At 37.0% G+C, this 24,600-nt stretch overlaps 1 protein-coding gene across 1 annotated transcript; it reads right to left on the bottom strand.

Annotated features, from left to right (window-relative positions):
• Window positions 1–2,127: 2,127 nt before the first annotated feature.
• Window positions 2,128–21,863, bottom strand: eif4g2a (eukaryotic translation initiation factor 4, gamma 2a). Its single transcript, XM_067447850.1, has 21 exons — window positions 21,805–21,863; window positions 21,165–21,275; window positions 20,886–20,951; window positions 18,966–19,091; window positions 18,608–18,710; window positions 15,247–15,378; window positions 14,795–14,861; window positions 14,550–14,701; window positions 14,351–14,461; window positions 14,090–14,272; window positions 13,782–13,920; window positions 13,547–13,680; window positions 13,346–13,453; window positions 11,775–11,903; window positions 11,590–11,691; window positions 11,286–11,501; window positions 10,939–11,197; window positions 7,509–7,713; window positions 7,210–7,418; window positions 3,990–4,111; window positions 2,128–3,900 (listed from the first exon to the last, which is right to left on the bottom strand). Exons 1-21 carry the CDS (start codon window positions 21,861–21,863, stop codon window positions 3,835–3,837), a joined length of 2,799 nt encoding a protein of 932 aa, XP_067303951.1. The 3' UTR covers window positions 2,128–3,834.
• Between the last annotated feature and the right edge of the window lie 2,737 nt (window positions 21,864–24,600).

Raw genomic sequence — 24,600 nt, 5'->3', positions numbered from 1 at the left:
TTTCTATTTTGTGTTTTCTGGGACTATTGCAGCTTTTTGGAACTTTTACCCATTCTGAATTTGTACATTAGCCTAGTTGCAACAAGAATAAGCAAATTGTACACAAATACATGCTATACAAATACATATAAAAACGTATAAGCCTATATAAACCAGTAATGTCCTCACTTTTTGGTGGTCATAATATTTTACTATACGTGAGGACAAAAGTGGCCATCACCTCCGCCGAATTTACCTCATATAATGACATAAATATGCGTTACGTTTGAATTAGCAGGTTATGAAGTTTATTGTAGCTATCTGTGGTGGGACTTCCGTTTTTTGTCATTTGGTTTAAATCTCACTGGCTATTTAAGACAGTACTGGCTCTAACTCGACGACAAATGCTAGATTAAGACATTTTCTCCACTCTTACATGAAACATTAGTCTTTAAATACTATATATATATATATATATATATATATATATATATATATATATATATATATATATATCAGTGGCGATTTCTTTAAGACTGCAAGGGAAGCTCGGCTTCCCTTATAATGTCACAAAATTAATGGTCAAATATGTACTATTGTATTAACATTTTATTGACTAAAAATGCGTTAGAAAACGTTCATCTCAAAGACGAGTTCGTTCAGAATCAAGTTACATATAGCAGGTCGGCTGACTTGATTTCCTTCTCATACATTCCCGCAACATCAGTGCATTTCCCTATTGAAGCCCAGCGTCCATTGACTTCAATGGGGCTGCTTTGAACGGTTTTTTTCAGCGCTTCGAAACTAGACGGTCATTGGATAAACGCTGCGATTATGTCCCGCCCACGGACGCTCAGCGTCTCTGGGAGTGAATGGAGAGTGGGCTGGCCCGGACTCCGAGCTTCTGCGTGATGATTGGAGGGTCTGCATCTCCTTTTGACTGACAGCGATTCTGTACTATAAGGAATCACTGAAGGGTGCTCAGTCCCATCGCGGATTTCTCAAGTTCAGTCGAAATAAAAGCTGCTGCAACCTATTTCTTTGATATTTGCTTGGCGAAATTGCTTATTTTTCATCATACATTTCACACAATTATACACCACATTCCTTGTTTCAGTTTTACAGAGTTTAATATTTTTTTACAGCTCTGCTGGCAATTGAGAGGACACTGGTCAAGTCACTTGAAAAGACTCCTAGTTGGTACGACAGGGTCAGAGACCATTTTCTTGAAAAGGAACAAAGGGCAGAATTTACTTTTAAATAAATAGACAATTTTATGATGTAGGCCGAAAATGAGCTTCCCCTCTCTGACAGACCAGTAGCCGCCACTGATATATATATATATATATATATATATATATATATATATATATATATATATATATATATATATATATATAGCGACTAATGTTTTATGTAAGAGTGGAGAAAGTGTCTTATATAATTATAGGTTTTCTTGAGTACAGAAAACTATGTACTTGTTCAAACAAAAAGTTATTTATTTACCTTTGCATTGCGAACAAGCAGAGACAGTCACTTCATCCACTTTAGAGGTGGTGGAGGTTTAACGACGGTTTAACGAGCCAATGGGGTTACCAGGTTTAGTCACAAGCTGTTTTTAAGACTTTTTATTTGTTAAATATTTGCACAAAAAAAAAAAAAAAAACCACACACACACACACACAGGAGTAATGAGTGACTAACGAAAAAATAATAATAATTATGAAGAAATATGGAGATATTTCAATTTGTATTATAATGATAATAAAGGATTTTTCTTTCCGAGTTTTAGCATTAGAGTGAAATACTAATATTTTAAAAACATGACTATTTAAAAATATTAAAATTTAAAGTAGCAGTATTCTGCTTTAGTACATTTTAAAATGTGATAATTCCTTTGACGGCAAAGATTAAATTTTAGCATCATGACTCGTCTTCAGTGTCACATGATCTTTCAGAAAACATTCTATGCTGCATTTGCTTATTAAAACATTGCTGCTTTATATTTTGTGAAAACCATGATACTTTAATAGTCTTTCCTGTCACTTTTTAAATCAATTTAATGTATACTTGTTGAAAAAAAGCACTAATTTCTTTATATATACTTTTTTTTTAAACAGTAGTAATGCAATTAGTCTGGCAGTGTGCCATTTTTCCTCATAATTTATTAGAAAATGTTTCCAACATGGCAATAATAATACAATAATAGCCTACCTATTGAAAGCATTGCACAATACGAATGAGAAAGTTACATAAGAACTACGGAAAACCGCTAAAAATGAACAGATTAAAAAATATTACATAAAGCATTGATTATGGGGCGTCTCATATACCAGTACAGTATATTCTGACTTAACATACCATAACATCATCTTACATTTCATTTCCGATTAGGGATTCTAAGCATTGTTTAATTTTTTATTCCTGAATAAAGAAACATTTGTAAATCAAGCATACATTATCAAATACACAAGTAGTGACAATGACTTCTGTTGATATTCGGGTAAACGCTGAGCTAGGTGTTCAGAAACACTGGACTTGTGCAAAAATAATAATAATAATAATAATAATAATAAAAAAATGACCTGAACATTGCAAGTGTAGCCAGTAGCGTTTTCGGATATAAACATAAGAGAAGTTGAAATTTGACTTCAAAACTTTCATCCAAAAACCAAAAAAACATTTTTCATGATTTTAAAACTGGAGTATTGACCTTCACTAAACACAAGGTTGGTGACAAAAGTTCATTGTTCCACATATTCATGCTCAAAGCACATTACAATAAGGCCAAATAAATGCTGGTGTGTAACTTTATTGAAAGCAACAGTGGTACACTGAACATTCGGAGCTCTTGCACCTTACAGTAACACTTTAAACAGCAAACCATTGTACAGATGCCACACGAGTGGGTCACCATTAGTTGTCCTGCCTAATGATAAAGCTTCAACTTCCCCCTCATGATTTAATAAATATGTATAATATCCATAGACATTGTTAGGTTGCAAAACAGTGATTTGAAAATTGAACATCCATACCAAATTTCTCATCTCCTTTCATCTTTATTTTACCAATTAAAATGCATTAAAAAAATTACACATTTCTGTTTGGATCAAATTGTTGCATCTAAACAGGCTGTGTTTTGTAATCCCTGAACATGCTGTAAAGAAAGAAATTCAAGTATCAGCTTGACAAGTAGTGGAGGGGACGAACATGGGTTGAGGCGGAAAAAATAAAATTAAAAAAGGCCGCATTATTTCATCTCTCCCACATGGCTTTGTTCATCATTATAGGAAACAGGAGGGAGGGGGAGAGTAAAAAAAACAAATACATTTTACAATCATATAACAACTGGAAAGTAAACCATTTTTCACAGACTCAAGCACCTTGCAGACCGGGAGTTTTCATTTGACCCCATTACACACCGCATACAACGCCAACTACTGTGAGGTATAAACAAAGCATTGATGGTAACCAATGATTAATGAGGATTCTTTGTAACAAACAAAAAGTGAATATTGCAGTAACTCGAAATATGACACTGAGCAAAAGTGCATTTCTATAGTTTTGTGCTGAAATGAACAGCAGCAGAAAAGGCTCTTGCAAATACATGTTTTAAAAGCAAAAAATATATTAAAAAAGTAAACGAAGCAGTTCCAAGCTGTTAATACCATTTATCTGAGGTGGTTCTTAACAGATGCTAGTAATTACATGCTTTAAACGATGAAGCGTGAAGTAATACGTTGGCTCGACACTGCAGAAAACAGCAGTGAGCGGTTAATACAGGTGAAAGAGGAGATCGTGAAACTAAACAGGAGAGATGAGACAGGCGAGTACATCAAGGCTTTGGCTGGTTCTTTAGTCAGCTTCCTCTTCAGACTCTTCCTCTTCCGCCGTCTCCAGCCAGGTGAGCCACTGGTTCACCTAAACAACGAGGAAAGAAAAAATAAATCATGTCAAACGTGTGAAAGGTTGCCATCGTAAACGGCTAGGATAATCGTGGAGAACATTACCTGAAACAATGCTTTTCCTTTCCCCGGAAACTCCTGGGTAATATCTTCTTTCCATGCTAGGAAGGCCTCTTCTTCAATTATTTCCATATCATAAAAGTTGACAAAGTAGCGGAGTAACATTCCTAAGGAGATAAGAGACGATTAAAAACAGGAAAACAAGCATTTCCTCAAATTACTTCAAATCTCACAGTAAACAAACTCCACGGTTACCACACCTTTAGACCAACGAATAACCATGACTTTCAATCGTTCTGAATTACACGCACCGCATAAGATATACTCTAAAAACAAAAAAACATTTATAAAATATATTATATTTTATGCGTTATTTTTATTACGATATATACTTTTATGGAATAAATTTCATTAATTTAGTTACTTTATTATAAAAATTATAAAACCAAAATACATACAAAAATGTAAACTTTCATTTTAAAATGTATTAAACATTTTTTTTTGTGCTAAACTTACATTAAATATATTTTAAACAAAGAATAAAAAAAATCTACTACAAATAAATATTAAATAAAAGTTTTCCATTCTATATAGATTTATATATATATATAAAAAAAAAACATTCTCTGATAGATGGATAAATAGATATTCCTCCATATCTGGGGGGATTATTATTTCTTATTTCAGGTTGTCTAAGGCCGCCCACTAAAGGGTTTAACACGGCTGGCTAGCGTATTCAATTGTTTTCAATGGGAGTGCCGTGTTTTCAGAACGCCATGAGCTTTACGAAGATTACTGCACTGAACGAATATTACACACTCAAGCGCAAAGCATTCAGTTTCTTTTACTGGTCACCGACAGTTCAACTGAGTAAATGCAACGCTCATCGCCGTCCAATCACAGTGGAGGAAGGGCGGGACAAATACAACACCGACCAACCGACACATTCTGCTTGTGCAACCTCAACAGATGAAAACAAGCAGCATAAGAACAGAACAAAATCATTTAACAAGAGCCAGAGCAAATTACTTTGTATCAGCATTTTTACATAGAATCAATACAGAAACAAACTACCTGTGAAATTAGATACCAGTAACACTTCCGTATCATAAGCCAAGAGTCTCAACTGAAAAAAAAACAAAAACAAACTGCGCTGCCAAAATGCTTAAGTGCCTACAGCGTGGCGTTTTCAGCAGGATAAAAAAAACACTTTTGTGGACATGCAGCCTAAGGGTGTGTTCACACTTTAGTTTGGTTCTCTTGATCTGGACCCAAAAGCCTATTTAGTCCACCCAACCTTAAGATACTTAGCCTGGATGCCAGCCGAACTTAGCCCCGCCCACAATTTTTTTAGGTCCGTCAGTTCGGTCTAGCCTTTCTCCATAGAGGAGTAATTATCCCCGAACAGAAACAGTTCGGACCAATGAAATCATCAGGGTGGGCTTTAGACGATGACGGACAGATGAACAGTAACGTAATCATGCACGTCATCAAAGGGGCTTGGATTATATTTACACGAATCCTAAACGGAGAGCTTGTTTGTATATGCATTCACCTTTACAATTTCTCTCAGAAATGATGATCATGTTGGGTAAGTACTCTGTGTATCATTAAATTATTTTATGTTTTTACAACACAGGCAAAGATGGTTTATTCCAGTGCGCGTGCAGACAGGGTTGCCATGTTTTTACAACAAAACCCGCCAACTATTAGCCCTAAACAATAGCTTCTCAGGGGGTTCTCCGGGGGAAAAATGGCGTTTGGGGGGTAAAATGTGTGTTATTTTGACTAGGTTGCCTGCTAAAATTCACACTCATGGGTCTATACATCACATAGTAGCTTCATCCCGCGGACATATAGAAAACAACCTGCGCAGAAAAAAAACGCGGACTTGGCAACACAGTGCAGTTGAGCTCTGTTGACATTTGACAATGCGTCGCTTCGTTGCTCTGATTGGTTGTAGGTAGGGCTGTTTCGAATGCCATTTTTTGAGCTTCGAAGCTTAGGTGGCAATCAATATCGAATATTCGAAGCTTCGGTGGGTGGGGCTAAATATATAATAATAGTGTCGGTTTGCATTTGTATCATCTTTCACGACTTCACGTTTCACTCTTCGGCATCGTAAATGTGTACTGCAATACTCAGTGCAGTGTTGCATTTGGTGCAATATGATCAGGTGGCACACATTCTTTAAATATTAATAAACATTTAATAATCTTTTAAATATTACACGGGCAGGTTTATGCTCCGAAAACGGACAGTGCACAAGTGATACAAAACACAAAGTCTGTTGAGAGCAAGAACTTTAATAAGGTATTAATAACGAACCTTTCTTTAAAACAAATGAATCCCAAAACAGAAATTAAATTAGTAACACACAGTGATTTCAATGAACTGTAATAAATAAAGAACACGGTAGCATGCTTATAAACAGTTGAATAAGAATAAATGAATTGTTTTAAAATGACACAAAAAGTAATATATATTACAATTAGTTTTATTCTATATAAGGGATTTATTTTGTCTTATTCTGACTTTTTGTTAATTTAAATCTTTAAAATGCGCGATGCTTTTATTGAAAGCATGTTGCGGTGTTTTTTTAAATTTATTATTATTATTTCAAGCACGAGTGAGAATGAGTCCGCGACGGAAGTCACGTGTTGAAAAAAAAAAACACACGAATATTCGAATCTCAATACTGAAAATCGAATGCCACCTCACCGAACGAATATTCGATTATTCTAGTACAGCCCTAGTTGTAGGTCTATCCAATTGAGGTCTTCCCTGGTTCGGTTGAAACACGCCTCATAATCACAGCCCATGTAGCAGTTTCAGACTCATATTCTGACTAGAATTGAGTACGACCACATCAGGCTAAAAGATACTGAGCCTAAAAGCACCTATGTTCACAACCTGATTAGTCATCTTTAATGACATAAAGCTAATTGAGATAAAACCTACAAACCAATGCGGTTTTCTGGAAAAAATGCGCTCATTGTATGTGCATAGCTTACTTATGACAGTATATGGACCAGCTAGTAAAGAGTTTTCCAGCTGCACCAGAGTTGGTTTGGAAGCGGACCAACACTCATCTTTTCAGCGGTCTCGGTCCTCTTGTTTGGTGCGCACCAGGGTTCAGATGGCAGCGTTCACACTTATTCAAATGAACCACACTAACAGAGCAATCGCAGCAGGGTTTGCTTTAATCAAACCAAAGATGACAAGTGTGAACACACCCTAAGACTGTGGGAGATTTTAGACATACCTTTGGGAAAAGCATGGGCATTGCAGTGGACTTGCAGCGCATACAGTGCACTGACTTGCAGGTCCACGTGATCATGCAGGAATTTTTGCATCACCGGTTTGAAGGCAAGTAGCAGCTGCTTTTCTTGGTCAAGCTGCTCTTTTGTAGGTGAAGATAATTGGTCTTCTCCTTCAGTGGAATACATCTCGTGGAAGATGTACTGCAAAAAACTAGAAGAATTTGTGGGGTTAATCAAGTGTACATAGAATAAACCATCAAGTGCTTATAGAAGAACTCTGCCAGCAGGTCCATCATCATACCTGGTCATCAGAATGTTAACGAAACCCTTATCAGTGTGCAGCTTCAGAGAAATGTTGTCCTTGATCCACTTGTAGATAGTTTGCGGGGCAGGATCTGCTTTGATCTGCTTCAGTAACTCTTTCTCCAGCTTCATGAGAGGGAATAAGAAGCTCAGGCCCTTCCCTTCCAGAATCTCCAACATGCGATCTTTGTTTTGATCTATTTCTGTAGGCAGAGACAGGAATATGGGTAATGAGCTTGAGTCCATACGAAAAAAAAGAGAGAGAGAAAAAACCTTTTCTATTACAAAGTCAATAGCTTTGTTGATGTTCTGCCAGGTTCAGACTACAGGATTGTGCCAAAATCTGACGGATATTGTGTAGTCTGGCATTAGTGATGGAGCGAAAATAAATGTTTGATTTTGGCCAAAAGAGTTTGAGGGCCGAAATCATTGACCGAACAGGGCAATGTTAAATTAGCACGTCTCCCATGGCAGGTTGAGACCGCACCAGCGTCTATTTCATGCACACAATCAGAAAAATCTATAACAGATTAAAACAAGTCAGCCTTGCGAATGCTGAGGCTGGATTGACAATATCGGTTTCTCATTTTTAATCAATTTTCATTTTGATGAACCAAGATATTTTAGTGTACATAATTTTCAGTTGGTGCACAAATTTTCAAACATTATTTGTTGAGTGTCAACCATCCAATAGTCACAGAGCACAAATTCTGTCAATTTTCTTTTAAAAGTTTATAATTTTTGACAAATACACATTTTGATAAAATATGGCAATAAAGACTAACATTCACACAAAAACCTACTTTGATCACACTTTAGATTATTAACTTTTGCCAAAAAAAGACCTAACTATTAATGAGCGGTAATTAGGATTTTACATTAGGTATTGGGTAGGATTATGGGATGTAGAATAAGGTCATGCAGAATAAGGCATTAATATGTGCTATATAAGTACTAATAAACAGCCAATATCCTAGTAATATGCATGCTAAGCAACTAGTTAATAGTGAGAATTGGACTCTAATGCGATACTAACAAAAAACATCGTTATCAACCCTTTTATCCCCATTTTCCACTCATTCATTCATAGTGATCTTTTTAGTCTGTGCCACACTGAAGTTGGAGAACAATCTTAAAAAGGTCAACCCTGTTACCATAATTTTGTAAACAACTGAAATTAAGTGAACTATATTACACATCATATTATATATATAAATAAATTCTCTAATAATATTCTCAAATAAATTTCTCAGGGTTGACATGTTTAGTTTAAAGAGATATGCCACCACTTTTTCATATTAAACTATGTTATTCCTAGCCTGGATGCCAGCTGAATTTAGCTCCGCCCATAACATAACATGAAGTTCGGTCTGGACTCGTTTCGTATTATGCCCGAACAGAAACTGTTCGGACCATTCACATTGTCGGGTGATGATTGACAGATTATCACTAGAAACGTAATCAGCCCCATCATCAAAGAGCGCTTGGGTTGAATTCGTTTACAACAATGATGGCTGTTGTTGAAGAATTGAGATGTGTAGATTCCGTCATCTCGTCTGTGATAGAAAATATCCGCAGCACGTTCATTTTAAAAGAGGTACAGAGGACCGCGATCAAGGCATTTGTCGATGGGAAAGATGGCTTTAGCATCTGTAGCTCTGTAGTCTGTAGCTCTGACTGGTTGTAGATCTATCCAATTGAGGTCTTTCCTGTGTCGGTTGAAATAAGCCCCATAATCACAGCCCAATGGAGCAGTATCAGACTTGTATTCTGACTAGAATTGAGTATGACCACATCAGGCTATGTTATTACCTTAACTAAGACAAGTTGATACATCCCTCTCTCGTCTCGGTGTGTGCATTTAATCTCTCTGTTGTGCGGTGAAGATCTGATAGCATTTAGCTTAGCCCACTTAGCCCAGTTCATTCACTATGCTACCAAACAGAGATCAAGTTAGAAGTACCAAACACCTCCATATTTTCCCATTTAAATACAGTTCCCCCCTATTGACAGAAATGAGAGAGTGAGAGGGAGGAGGTTTCAGGAGTGACTTTTTACTGCGCCGAGTCGAAGTACTCTAAGTAGTGCTATTCCGCCACACATTATAGTTCTCCTTTTTAATTCTTTTTTCCGCTTAGAAAAGTTTTATTTTTTAGGTCGTTCAACAATTCGTGTAACTGTATTTAAATAGGGAAAACGTGGAGGTGTTTGGTCATTTCTAACTTGATCTCTGTTTGGTTCCACAGTGAATGAACTGGGCTTAGTGGGCTAAACTAAATGCTATCAGATCATCACCGCGCGTCAGAGAGATTAAGTGCACACACTGAGACGAAAGCGTGATGTATCAACTCGTCTTAGTTAAGGGAATAACATAGCTTAATATGAAAAAGCGGTGGAGTATCCCTTTAATTTGACTTTGCTTAGGAGTCGTTTTATCTTTCTGAAAGCTTCATTACATACTAAAATGTTAAATAAGTTTACTTGATCCTTTTCAAAAGGGCACCCAATTACCCCGAAAGATACTCACGACAGCAACGAATTACAGTAAAGTTGAGTGTTAACATTAGATAACTACTTGTCTGGCTATCACCAGACCAAGCTTAATTTAAAATTGAACATTGGTCTGAGGAGTCTGCTCTGTATTTTCTACTGTACAAGAGGCATGATCGCAATTGGATAGTCCTTAACAAATCAGACCGCAAGAGGCGTGATCAACGGCCAACGTCCCATCGTTTCTCTATCCATCATGTTAAATCTAACAAAATAGCGCACCAGGTGGATAAGCCAGTCTGTTATTGGATCCCACAAAAGTGTAACAGAAGCAGTAGAAATTAATGCACGAGTTTCCAGACTGAGTTGCCCGTCGAAATCAAATCGCCGGCAGAACAGGCTGCGTTTACCCAGTCTAGGTAACTACAGTTAACTAAACTAAGGGTATGTTTACAACAATGTACTAAAAATGGAAAAGGTTTTTTTTTCTTTCCGGGTGCATACAGACAGACATAGTCAAAACTATCCCCATTTACACGGAGCCGCAAAAATTACAAACGCTGTATTATTCATGCCAGGCCACTTGGTAAAGAAACACTACGCACCTGTAGTCTAAACACCTAATACACATGTACATGTGGAAGGTGTCTTGCAATGCAAATGGCCCATAAGACATATAAAGGTTTTAGAAATATTTTCATTGTTGGCTAATTTCAAAATCTACTAATAGATTTATAAAAAATATATATTTTTTTCTTTTCTTTTTTCCGTTTGTTAAGATTTAAATGGGCCTGAGCTGACATGAACCAAAAATGAACAAAAGATCAATACATACTCTATAAAAAAGGTTTTGCTCGTTGTTAGTTATTGCATTAATTAATGGCACCTTATTGTAAAGCGTTTCCATACAGGGATAACACAAACACAAAAGCACCGACCTGGCAGCATCTTCTGCATGTTGACCTTGCTCAGTTGGAACAGGTCAGTCAACCACTCCCGATCTTTCAGCTTGGCCATTTGCTGCAAGCAGAGGAGGAAAAGCGGGAAGTGGGTGCCATTCTCCAGAGGGTGGGCCAGCTCTGCCATGCTCACAAGTTCAGCAATGATTGCCCGGGCGGCAAACTGAGCCAGGTAAGATTTCACCAAGGGAATATCCAACTCAATCTTGGGACACTGGTCCAGAACATTGAGGAAAGCCTGTAAAAGCATGTCATTTAAGGAAAGGATGAGTCCCAATTTAAGTTAAGATGCAGTGAGTGCTACAATTTATTGTGTAGACACAAACCTGCATAAAGTTCTCCCCTGTGACCAGTCCCTCCATGCGGAGCATATTGATCAGAGTGCTGACATGCTCTCGGTCCTCATCTGGGTTCTCCAGTGAGCAAATAATCATCTTACTCAACATCTCAGGCAGGAAGTGCTTGGGAGCTCTCATCTCTCGCACCCCATTCACTGCATCATTCATGTTTTTACTGCTCAGGTAAGTGGTCACAACAGTTTCCTGCCGAGACACAGACAAATTTGTGGAACAGCTCACTCAAAGGCTTCAGTGAACCGTTTTCATGAATGAAATGTTGAGTGGTACATACAGTCATCTTAAGCAGTTCCTCAGCAGGCGGTGGCTTCTTAGTCGTCTTCTGGGGCTTCTCCTGAATTGGAGGCGGGTTGGTTTTCAGGCCAAGTTGCGGTGGCTGTATACAACCAAAGGTGTTAAATGCACTTTTAAAATGAAAAGATGACATCTCGTTCCTATGTCAAATGGAGAACTTATTACCTGTCCCAGCGGTGGTGTGGATGTACGTGGAGGTTGAGCACTAGGAGGAATCATGGTAGGTATCTGCGGCTGCAACTTTGGCATTTGGTTTTTGTTCAAGATGAATGACTGAGCAGGTCTCAAGCTAATCTGAAATTTTAATAAAAGGAGTCCATCATAAGAGATCACAAAACATTCTTCTTAAAATCAAGCCCAGAATACACAGAACGCACACTACAACAGGTAAACATGTCAGCTGCATGGATTGAATCATGTGCTGGGTTGAAAATATCGGTTTCTTTTTAATGAACCTTCATTTTGATGAATCAAGCTCTTTTTGGCCTTGTTTACAGCTGGTATTAAGATGTGTTTTGGTTGATCAGATCACAAGGGGAAGACAGTAAATACAGGTGTAAAAAGGGTCTAAAACGTTTCAAGCTTGTTCAATTTTGCCCACTTCCAGAGGTAGTTAAACACATTTGACCAGATTGTTTTGTGTAAACGTTCATGCGGTCGAATTTGCTCAAACAGCCACAAAAGACCTCCTTCTCTCTGCCTACTGATCTATGTAATGTGTAAATATTATGGGAAGCGCACTTTGACGGCTGGAGACCTAATTATGGTTTGAAGACCAAAAGAAAAAAAAACCAAGCACAATGTTCTCTCAACGTTCTTGATTTCCAACATGCAGAAATGAAAGCTGCTGCTCTCAGTGTGTTTTTCCATCGTCTCTGGTGACGTTCAGAAGTATTGTGAGCTTATTTTGTCTATAAGATCGAAAAAACAAACAAACATACATTTACCAACCCATAGACCTTCCCCTTCAAGAAATCAGGACAGAAAGTGAAAAGTGGTTAAAAGTGGACAAAAAGACACCAGGATTCAAACACCAGGTGTAAACGGGTATGTGTCTGCCTCATCTACTTGTGATCCAATCGACCAAAACACATCTTAAGGAGTAAAATTATTTGTAGCACACCTACCCTTTGATAATTTGAATAAGCTTTGTGACTTGGTACATTTGAAATACTACAGTCTGAGCTTTCAAATTCTGTCAATTATAAAACTAAAAAGTAATAGAGATGTTTTATAATTTTAGAGCATGACAAACATGAATCAGAATGTCATGTAATTGCTTGATCAATGGTTCAACGTTGTAATGATGCGTGGCGTGTGGAATGAGCTGCTGCAGTTAAATAAAGTGTCAAACGACTGTCTCGTCATTCTAAAATTGTCCTTCTACTCATTGTCTGTGAAGTGGAGCAGAACAACATCCCACCAGTCCTTGTTTCTGACTCCTACACAGTCAGCTCGATTTGGCCGTGGGAAGGGGCATTCTTGCTGCTTGATAAATATAAGCAGCACGGCACAAAGCTGTGCTCGCCGTCTCATAATTAGGACTGTAAGTAGTAAATATTAAACTGTATATTCATGCAGAGTGCAGATGTAAAAAAAAAACAATTAAAAGCTTGTGACAAAACGAGCACATCAACCCAATCACTTTATTTAGCAATCATGTAAACAAAAGTTGTCATTTTAAACATGGCTATTGACAGCTTGATAAAAAAATCTGAAATGAAAATCATTAATACCTCATCAGCATTCAGCTGTCCTTTCTTAATGAAACGCGGTGGCATATCCTTGGACTGAGCTTGCTGTTGAGATGAATGAGTCTGGTTCTGGAAAAGTGGATTCTGCCCCTTTGATTAAAAATGAAGAAAAAAAAAAACATTTAGATCACATTAATATTTTGATGCCTTGATACATTAGTTCTTTGGTACATTGGCATTTACCTGGTTGGATTTCATGAAAGGCTGGGGTGCAGGGGCCATGTGACCATGCCCGTTGAAAAGAGGGTTTGTGCGGCGGCCCATGGTGGGTGAATACCTGTCCTGAATGACCCCAGGGCCAGTTCCAATCCCACTGCCTACAAGCAGACAACAGAGTTATTAAGCTCGCAATGAACCATAGTGCAAATCCAGTCACGCACCACCTGTCCCAGAAATGTCAACGCACTTCAGGACATACCTGGCATCTGCCCAAACATATCCGCTAATCCCCCAAGAGTTTCTCGATCAGGCTTTATTCTCGTCGGCAAGAAAGGACTTTCTTGAAAGAAGTCAGTTCTTATTCCTTGAGTCATTGGTGGAATAAAAACACCTAAATCCTGAAAAAAATAAAAAAATAGAACATTAAGCCAGCAGATCAATATCAATTTCTCCTTACAAAATCAGAAGTTGAAATTATTTTGGAAAACTCTGAAATCAGAATAGAACTACATGTTTAAGTAATGTTTTAAAACGACACCAGTGTCTATGGGGTCATCCTACACTCACCTTCACTGCATCCTGGCGGATCTGGTTGATAGTCTTAGGTCCATTATCAATGAAAGCTTTCCGAGGCACCCAGTTGTTCTCTCGCAACTCCACAGTATCCTGAAGTAGGAAACGAATCCTAGCAGGCAAGTCCTTGTTGTTCATTAAGGATCGCATACGGCCGAAGTACTGATCCATTAAAGACTGCGAGAGAAAGGGGTGTTAGGAAATACAACTGCGTCTTAAAGTATTCAAAGTCCTGTCAGTCTTAAAGCAGCTTACCTTGGCTTTCTCATGATCTAGTCTTGGCCCCACAGTTCTCATTATCTGACAGAGGCACTCCAAATCCTCCCCCATATCCTTAAGTTGGACTCTTTTCTTCTTTTCCAGAAGCTTTAATAAGGGGTTTCATATGTAACAACATTACGATTGAAATTGAGTAGCCGAACCAAAAATATAAATGGATTTATGAATAACTCACTGTTTTGATGCATTTATGAAGGATAGACTCATGAATGAGATCGAGTTTGCCAAGTTCACCAATGAATTTGATGTTGCCCAGCATTTTGATCTTGGCAATGGCACGCTGCTCCTCCTCCTCAGAGGTGAGAGGGCTGTCATTTTTATCATAGACTTAAAAAAATAAATAACAAAAACATAAGTAAACACATACCTGCCAATTTAGCACAGCTGCAATAATAATGCTAGCACTTCCAGGGTACTTACTGTCAACATTTCTGGTGCGGTTTTCAAATTCATCTTGAAGTTTGGAAATCAGAAGTCTCCTGAATGTCTGTAGGAGCATGAATGGTGAAATATGGTGAAATAAATGTGAATACAGAACTCTGTGTTGTGACACATTGTTGTGTCTTTTCCTCTTAGCAAAGCAATAATGACCACTGACGACTTGAATTAAAATAAAACAAACTGTTTACTTAAGTTTGGAACCAGGATTACACATTGTTACAGCGCGCACACACACTTGTAATTTCTCTTCTATTCTGTGTGCGCACACTCTACCCCTAAACTTTATGGGTAGACTTTTCTTAAAGCTGAACAACCTAAAAAACAGCAATTCAAACTTTTTCTGTTCTCATTGTAGACAATTAATTAAACATTATATTACTACTCAAATCAATTCACAACACACCTCGCAATTGAATAAAAATCATTCTTACAGTGCTCTGTTTTTGTGATGACTGGATCTCTGTCGATGGGCCGTCAAAGTTTGGAGCATCCTCTGCCAAACGCAGACATAGCTGAGCATATAGCGAACTATACTTCGGCTCTTCGAGGGCTTTGTCTACAATCTAGTTGAAGCAAACAAGGAGAAAAGTCAACATCGTTTAAAAGCATTTGTCCTTTAGGCAAGTAATAATAAAATAAACTAAAGTTAAATAAAAATTAAAGTTGCTGTGTAAATGTAGCCTAAAAGACCTACCATGTTAAACTTAATACTACTAAGAGTTGTCAAATATAGATACTGAAATACTCAACGGAAATACTACAGATTTTCTTTCCGACGGCAAATTGACACATGCCCACTTCCTCTTACTCACTTGTCTGGTTTTGCTCCAGTGCTCATTCACATAAATTGTTATTCCCGCAGGTTTTGCACTCACAAAACTGATTTATACAAGCACATAAAGCTGTCCCTTCAGGATGCGAGGGAAGGACGCAAGGAATTGAATCAAGTGAAATTATATATCCTCGCTCCCTTTAATTTTACTTCAAAGCGTCGTCTATTAACGATGACTCTGCACCACTGCATTTAGTCGGGATTCTTGAACGTTAGAGATAACTATTTATATTGTAAGCACTAACCTCCACAAAATACCACATTTGGTCATATTTTATTTAATATTACAAGTTACAAATTTTTCCCAGTTATTAACTGCTTTTTATTCGTTGTATAATATTAGTTTCTATTGGTTTCTTTCATTTTCTTGTGTTTTGATATAATTCTGCAACTGTTAGTTGTCATTACTTGACATTTGTCTGGTACATGCAAACAATAATTATAGTAATTAATAAACTGGCACGATGTAAAGAGGGGGGGGGGGGGGGGAATTAATGCGTGCATTAAATTTAGTCGATAAAACACTTCTGCAAAGGATACACCTGTGTATCTTCGCTCACGACTCCTCCTCACTCCTTGAGGTGGAATTAGAGAATTGAGATGTCCTACAAGATGGCCGAGCTCCATCGGTTTCCAGGTCATAGGATGGAGGATGGAGGACGGAGAAGCGAGGAGGGATATTGAGAAGCACCCAATGAATTGTTCTGCATCCTGCGCAGTAGAGAGCAGGAAGTAGAGGCTCTATCAAAAGCCCGCCCCTACTGCACAGACTCGCCCCCAAACCTGCACAAGATGTCGGCGTTTCTTCAGTGGAAGGTAGTGAAGAAGCGTCATCCTTATTTTTTTACAGTCTATAGCTAAAACCATCAAATACATACATTATGTCGAAATGCCTGTCTTGCAGAGTAAACACAGTCGGTTTTGGAACAGTTGAGAGAAAACGCATGTTGTGCACCAGTATATTGGATCCATACATTATCTTATGTTAAATCAAAGAATAAAAAACTAGACTTGCTCTTGACTGAGTAACTTTTGAAACTTTAATTATAAGCATTAAAAGGTTCACCTAAAAGTTTAAATTAGCCTATGATTTACATGACACTTCTTTCAGATAAACATGGAGTTATATTAAAAATGTCCTGGGTCTTCAAATCTTTATAACGGCTTTGCTTCAGAAGGCCTTTATTAACCCCCCGGAGCCGTGTGGAACAGTTTTATGATGGACAGATGCACTTTTATGGACTTAAAAAAAAAAAGACCCAACAGTCACTGCCATTTTTAAGCTTGGAAGAGCCAGGACCAATGTTCCCTCTAAGCTGCCCATGCACACTAGTGATGACGCGACCACGAAGCGAGAATAAAATGCCGTGCAGACGATAGACACGGAATGAGAGGGAGAAATCCATTTGATTGAAGTTTAAATTATAAATAATTGCAGTCCTCTGTTCAACCGCTATAGAGTTAGTATCGCTATAGTGTTAGAACCGGCGAATGCGGTTTGTGATCCAAATAGCTCAGTATGAGAAGCAACGTGAAATGCAAAGATAAGAAATAAAATGTCATGATTTAAAGAACAGTGACTTGATTAAGTGGTGGAAATAATGGATTATGGGCACAGCATGGTAACAAAACAGACACTTATAGTTACACCCACCACAAGTGTAGCGTATAAACAAAAACTCATAACACCTCAGTAATTTGTCTATATCAGCAGATAGAACTCTTTATTTGTCATTATACAAAAATGTACAACAAAATGATATGCAGTATTCAGTACAAAATCAATCTCCCACTTTACAAAAAATTATCCTATGTACAAGAAAACATTGAAATAAATAAATGAATAAACTAGAACGTGTGTGTGCGTGCATATGTGTAACAACATTTGAATATCATATGCAGCCTATAGGGCTGGACTATAAATAATAAATAATATAAATAATTACAAGAGAGGCATTCCCCTCACAAAAAGAGGCAATCACTGAAAGAGGCATTTCATTCAATGATCATTTAAAATTAAAATAGTTTAAAATTTGTTTTTCTGTTATAGGCTATTATTGTATTATATTGTAAGTCTAATTAAAAATTGATCTCACAAGGGGATCATTTAGGAATCCTTGCCATTCAAAGGTTTGAAACCCTCTAATATTGAAAATCTTGGAAAATCATAAGCAATAAACAAACGCTGCCTGTCGCCAATAACTGACTGTACAAAAACACATAAGCCATCTTAGTGTAACTGCTTAATTATTTTCATATTATATAGTTTTTTTTTTTTAATAAAGAATCTGTCCTGGGGAAGATTTTAATTGTATTTCTTGGTAAAGAAGACTTGTACAGTTAACAGCACTGTACAAAAAAAAAAAAAAAAAGTCAACCTAAAATTAGCTCAATTTAGTGACTTCTGAATTAACTGCTTTTTTTTACCCATAACTTGGACACAGTCTCCTCCTCAGGGTGCCCAAAATGTTTGCCCAATAGAGAAAAGTTTGGTTCAGCAATCCAAATGAAATTAGAGGGAACATTGGCCAGAACATTTTTAATATAACTAATTTAAGATTATTCATCTGAAGAAGAATGCCATATACACCTAGGATGACTTTAGGGTGAGTAAATAATAGGATCATTTTCATTTTTGGGTAAAATAACCCTTTAAGTTGTATTTCATTTTTTTTTTACAATGAACACCAATGGTGTTATTTTACATTTGATTAATTTCTGTAGCAGCCCATTTCTTATCCGAATACTAAAACCCACCCGAAACTTAAAGCCGTGCTTCATTTGTCTTTATTCTATTGTATTTATTTTTGCTATTGTTTGCCTTTTTTCTTATTTTATTATAACAAATGCTACTGCATATTACTGTGAAACTGAAGCTGGTATTGAGCACTGTGAAACAGTTCACCAGTATTAGTATTGTGACAACTCTAGTCCACATGCATAATGAACAAAATCCTCACCAGCAAGATGATTCCTTTGAGGACGAGCTTTGAATCTACGCCCACATTCAGGAGCTCAAGGCATAGCTTGTCAAACTTTTCAGGGGTCAGTTTATTAAGTATGCTAGAAAGACACAGAAGCAAAATGGTCAGTTCTTTAGTAAGGCAATTCAAGTAGGTTTGCAACAAAATATATGCAAATCCAACATGAAATGTTCTGCTATGCAAGACACTCCTCTTTATACACGTCTACAGTAGGGCTAAGGAGTGTATTCTGCTTTCTATATTGTAATACATTGTTCTTGAAAGGTAAATCAGGGCAAACTGCGGAATTTCTGCAGTGGTGATGTGAATAAAGCGATTCATTTCAGGTCCTTACCCTCTCACTTTTCTGAAGATTGCATCGTGTCGTTCTTTTTCGTTGGAGGTGTTGACATCTCGTCTAGTGCTTCGTGAAGGAACCCATCTCTGAACGCTAGGCCCTGGGGTTTTCCCCAGGAACTCGCTAGAAAAACAATGCCACAACATCATTGTTTTGAAAAGGCTTCAGTGACTTACTAATGTCAGAAATAAAACAGTACTGAAATGTCTTTGTGGCAATCAGAAAGGATTCTACCGAGATGAGGAAAACACAATGAAATGTAACACCCTTTTACCTCATGATATACTAATGTTTACCATATATTTAAAAATAACAAGACATTAAAGTGCCCTTATTAGGCTATTTTAAAGGTTTCTAATTTAATTTTGATGGTCTCCCACATTAATTTACATGCATCCAAGGTCAAAAAAACACGTTAATTCTCTCATAATAGACATCGTAGCATCACCCCTTTTGTCAATGTCTGAAACGTTCGATTAAGGAGTCAGTCCCTGATTGGTCAGACGGCCCGGTTTATTGAGATTGGTCGACTGCTTACACCGTGTCGGTAATATAGTGCAAACGTATCAGAATTTCAGCTCTTCCTCAGTACACAGATACAAACAGTAACAAATGGCATTGTTTTTATTAATATTAATTTGAGCCCAAGTCCTCATTCTTTTGAAGTGCATGCGCAGGATTCACAGGGTTTTACATAAAGACTATACGTGGGTATTAGGAAATCTATTACAAACCCATGTAGGTTTGAGCAAGAAAAATGACTAGAATTACTGACGGTAATTCAGAATCTACCTTTTTTGGAGACAATAACTCCATTTATCATTCACTTTGAAGACTTTTTACATTTACAAACAGTGATATAATACTACATGAAAAGGTAATATCATATGTTCTTTCCTACTGTGACTCATATCGGCGCATCATTCTTGATTTCATCTTATTTATGCTTCAAACTAAAAGAAAATATTACAGTAAAATTGTAGTTTTTTTAAATCACTGCTGGCTACTAGTCGGCAACAAATCTAGCTTTTTACTTTCACAAATCCTGAATAAATACCACAGGTGCAATGATGGTCACTGATGTAGCGGCACAGCTTTTCAAACTTTTTTTTATTTTTATTCAGACACAAAAGTGACGTGCATAACCAGTGATAACCAATTTCAAACAAATTGTTTACTTGGCATTTAGTTCAATTAGTCACATCGTGCCACATCAGTTTGCAGCTTTGTGGTCTCATCGACTGCATATAAACCATTCTTTTAGCATGCTTAATTTGTGTTCAAAATCATGAAATACTATTAGAAAACTGCTAACAAAAACGTATTAACAGGTGCACGATTTCACACATGTATCATTTTTAATAAAGTTTATTTAGTTTGTTAGAAACTCACGCACACAGATGGTCGTAGCGCGCCCTCAGGTGACTTATGATTATCGGTTATGATTAACCAATGTTTTTTTTTTTTTTTTAAATCATCCACCAAAATATCATCTCATTGTTTGAGTTAATGCCACAAATTACTAAAACACCTGGCTGTTAGTAAAACAGTTTAAATCGAGGCAATGCCTAAATAATATATCTTACTATAAATTATTTCAAAGTATTAATATAATATCCTTTAATTTTTAAATGTATGGATTGTCTCTATATTTAAATATTTCTTTTCAATTAATGATTGATAAAGACAAAAAAACAAACAAGAAATAAATCCTACAAATCTCTCATTTAAACTCAATCCCAATTGTGTACTACATATTTTTTATAATACTTCCGTTTTATTTTAGCACTGTATCCCCCCCCCCCCCCCCCTCTCTTTCTAATAATTTGAGGGACTGCTAAAATGGCATTTTAAAAATGAGAACGTCTACATCACTATATCTTCCAAATAAACCAAGTTTACTTGCTTCAAACTTACCTGTTGCCGACAGACTTGGGATAGTGCTGAGGTGCACCCCTACCTCCTCCTCCGCCCGAAGAAGCACTATAAAAGTGAAATGTGGTGTTTTGAGATTTACATGATTTTAACTGCTTATACCTCACATCCTCAGGAAGCTGAATGAGGTAGGTGTTCTTAATTCAGACCATCAGCTTCAAGCTACAAATGTACCACTAATTTAACCTTAGCTAAATGAACAGTCTTCTCAAATGACATATTGGTCCATCAAAATCAGTGTATAATAAGTGAAATATGTACCTGAAACGAGAAGCACCCCCCTCTGCAATCACACTCTCCACTTTGGCGGCTTGACAATGAAAGATCCTCAAAAAGAATGAGAGTGAAAGGGTGGGGGTGTAGAAACACGGTCTAAGAGAGGGAAAAACACTTCATTTATTAGATATAATATATAGAGAGATATATAGACATATATCAGAGATTAAATGGTTCCTCACCTACTGTGAAAAACGACAGTGCTTATAAATATGTAAAGAACTGAACTACCATCAAATCTGAACAAAGCACAAGGCCTCTGCCATGAGATCAGATTTCATAAAAGAGCCTTGATTTATCACATAACACATTTCAGTGGCATTACAATGGTGTTTATTTAAAGGTTTATAATCAGTTAATACAGCTGGCATATGGGGAGTAAAATCATTAACATTGTATGACGACGACGATGATGAACAATTAAATAAATCACACTAGGTTGTTGTCATGGAGCTCTTCTCGTGCTATTAGCATTGAGGCTAATTATTACAGACACAAAAAACAGCCACGATTTGAGCATCCAACGTTTGAAATCAGCTCAGTAAACAAGTGGAGACCAAAACCAGGAATCAAGTTTGACAGTGAATCACTTGTTGTTAATATATACGCCGGTTTAAAGTCAAACTTGAGGTTTACCGGCAGGGTGGTGCGCGAGAACAGCTGATTTAATAACCGAGACGCCATTTTCTCATAAGCGATCATAAAGGGGGTCGGTACTGCCAAACAATTAACATATAAACAGTATCTCACACACAGCTCTAAAACTCCATGGTTTAACGTCGGCCAATTTATCTGGATAACTGACCGGAAGCGGTAATAGTTTAGTAGAGGTAGAAAGGAAGAAAATGCGAGCAAATCGGAGCCATTTTACAGCAGCAACCCACTGGCTAATGTGAGAAAAATCTTACCTTTTCTAAAAGAACTTCAGCTTTGATGGTGTTGGGTTACCAACAGGGAAAAGAAACAAGATGAGAAAAGAAAACAAGTTGTACTTAAACGTTAATAATAGTATGGTTAAAGAACAGTGCGCCTTGAGATAACTGGCCGCACCGGTATAAGGAGGAGAACTGTGAGGTCTGACGTCACGGACAGCCGCAACTTTATTCACGGGACGCGTCAAACTTGCTGGATTGCACGTCATTATCAAGTTTCACTGCACCTACACTTGCCAACAATTTTTTTTTGGATTTCGAGAAGTGGCCGTGGGGATTTTGATTCTCCTCGGTGACTCGAGTCGGCTCATCAAAAAGTCTGCTGAGATTTTTCAGTGGTCTTTTTCCTGCAGGTTATCTTTTCGCCAGTAGGTGGCGACCATGGGTGGCGACGAGTATTTTGAGCGAGTCGTTGAATCATTTACTTCGTTAAAGTCACCATGAAATCAAAATTGACAAATTTCATTTTGTTTATTATAAATATCCATGCACCTCATTATTTTTATTGATTTGTTATTCATTAAATTTTAGTTTAATTCAGTGCCTTTGTAATCTTTAAAGCTATATCCTGGCCCTACTTGACTCAAGTACATTTAATTTGTACAGAGAGTCAGGCCACTCTCCATTGACAAACGTTAACTTCCTTGAAGACGGGCTCTGTTGAAGTTTAAAACTATTGGATCTGCCAAGAGCCACTCTGGATCTGCCATAACCAATCACTAACATTTGATTGTCTCAAACTAGCACAAGACATCAACATCATCATTCTCAGCCACTCCCTCTGTTTGCTGATTGGACCGGTTAAAATTTGATCGCAGAAAACCAGAGATTATACCACAATCCCAGATGGATTACTGAAGGAAAATTGAAAAATTGAGCGGAAGTATGTAGGAGGGTGGAGCCAGCTATTTTAAAGCCCCTATGAAATCAAAATTTAGGTTGTTAAAGGGAAAGTTCACCCAAAAATGATGGATACAAAGATGAATACAATCTGATATTAAAAATGTCCAGGTTCTTCCAAGCATTATTATGGCAGTGAATGGCAGCCCAAAATATGAAGCCCAAAAAAGTGTATCCATCCATTATGAAAGTAATCCATACAGCTCCAGGGGGTTAATAACCCAGCTAACAATTTTAGGCTATAAGAATGTTTCCCTAACGTTTCCATAAATTGGTTTTGTTTATTGACATCTTATTCTTTCTTAAAAAAGGTAAAATTGACTATATTTATATTACATTTATATTTAATACATAATTAGTTTACTAGAATTTTCTTCTGATTGTAAAAATATATATATATATATATTAACGAAAATAACATTTAAGTGTCATTAAGTTGTCACTGGATATACAAATTATGTATCTGAAGTTTAAGAAAAAAGCTGTAAGACTAATTTTTTGTTAGAAAAAAATCAATATTTAACAGGTTATAAACTAAAATATCTAGCTTCTGTCAGACCACCTTCCATTTCAATTCACGGAAAAAGCGTAACTGGCAATGACTGACTGACTGATGTCAGACATTATCTTTGTAAGTTGAATATGTAAAGCGGCCCTTTGTATCGTATGAAAGAAGAATTTCATATACATCTAGGATGGCTTGATGGTTAATAAATTATGGGATATACATTTTTGGGTGAACTATCCCTTTAAAGGTGGGGGGTAAGCAATATTTGAAAAATGATATTTGAAAATTGGTCGGACACAAGCGGACACAACAACAAACGTCTAGCTAATCAGCATTAGGGGGAGTATGACAAACAAGAGGGAGACTTGTAGAAGAAAGAAAAAAACAGTTGAAAGAGAGATGCCTGAGAGATATTTATATTTCACAATTGCGAGTTTATATCTCACAATTCTGACATCATATCACAATTATATAAACATTGTTTAATATATATATATATATATATATATATATATATATTATATAAAATGTTGGCCCTAACCAAGAGTATATAGTGTATAGATTGTTAGAAAGAAATGGTATATGTGAGGATTTCCAGTCAGGATTTAGACCGTATCATAGTACTGAGACTGCTCTAATTAGAGTTACAAATGATTTACTCTTATCATCTGATCGTGGTTGTATCTCTCTATTAGTGTTACTCGATCTTAGCGCTGCATTCGATACTATCGATCACAATATTCTTCTGAATAGAATCGAAAATGATGTTGGCATTAGTGGAACTGCTTTGGCATGGTTTAAATCGTACTTATCTGACCGTTACAGTTTGTAGCAGTAAATGAAGAGATGTCACACCGATCACAAGTTCAGTATGGAGTACCGCAAGGCTCAGTGTTAGGACCGTTGCTCTTCACCCTGTATATGCTACCACTGGGAGATATCATTAGGAAGCATGGCGTTAGTTTTCATTGTTATGCTGACGATACTCAGCTCTATATTTCCTCACGCCCTGCAGAAACTTACCAATTCACAAGATTAACGGAATGCATAGCTGATATAAAAAATTGGATGGATAGTAATT

This window comes from Pseudorasbora parva, chromosome 1, assembly GCF_024679245.1.
Source record: "Pseudorasbora parva isolate DD20220531a chromosome 1, ASM2467924v1, whole genome shotgun sequence".
NCBI lineage: Eukaryota > Metazoa > Chordata > Actinopteri > Cypriniformes > Gobionidae > Pseudorasbora > Pseudorasbora parva.
This window is presented reverse-complemented; position numbering and strand designations above follow the sequence as displayed.

What these genes read in the sequence shown, in the direction of transcription:
- eif4g2a (XM_067447850.1), bottom strand. Translation starts at nt 21,863, where the DNA reads ATGGCGTCTCGGTTATTAAATCAGCTGTTCTCGCGCACCACCCTGCCG. An exon ending in TAGATCATGAGAAAGCCAAG is followed by an intron (nt 14,273 to 14,350) that starts GTAAGCTGCTTT and finishes TTTCTCTCGCAG; the next exon opens with TCTTTAATGGATCAGTACTT. An exon ending in GTTAACATTCTGATGACCAG is followed by an intron (nt 7,419 to 7,508) that starts GTATGATGATGG and finishes AAATTCTTCTAG; the next exon opens with TTTTTTGCAGTACATCTTCC.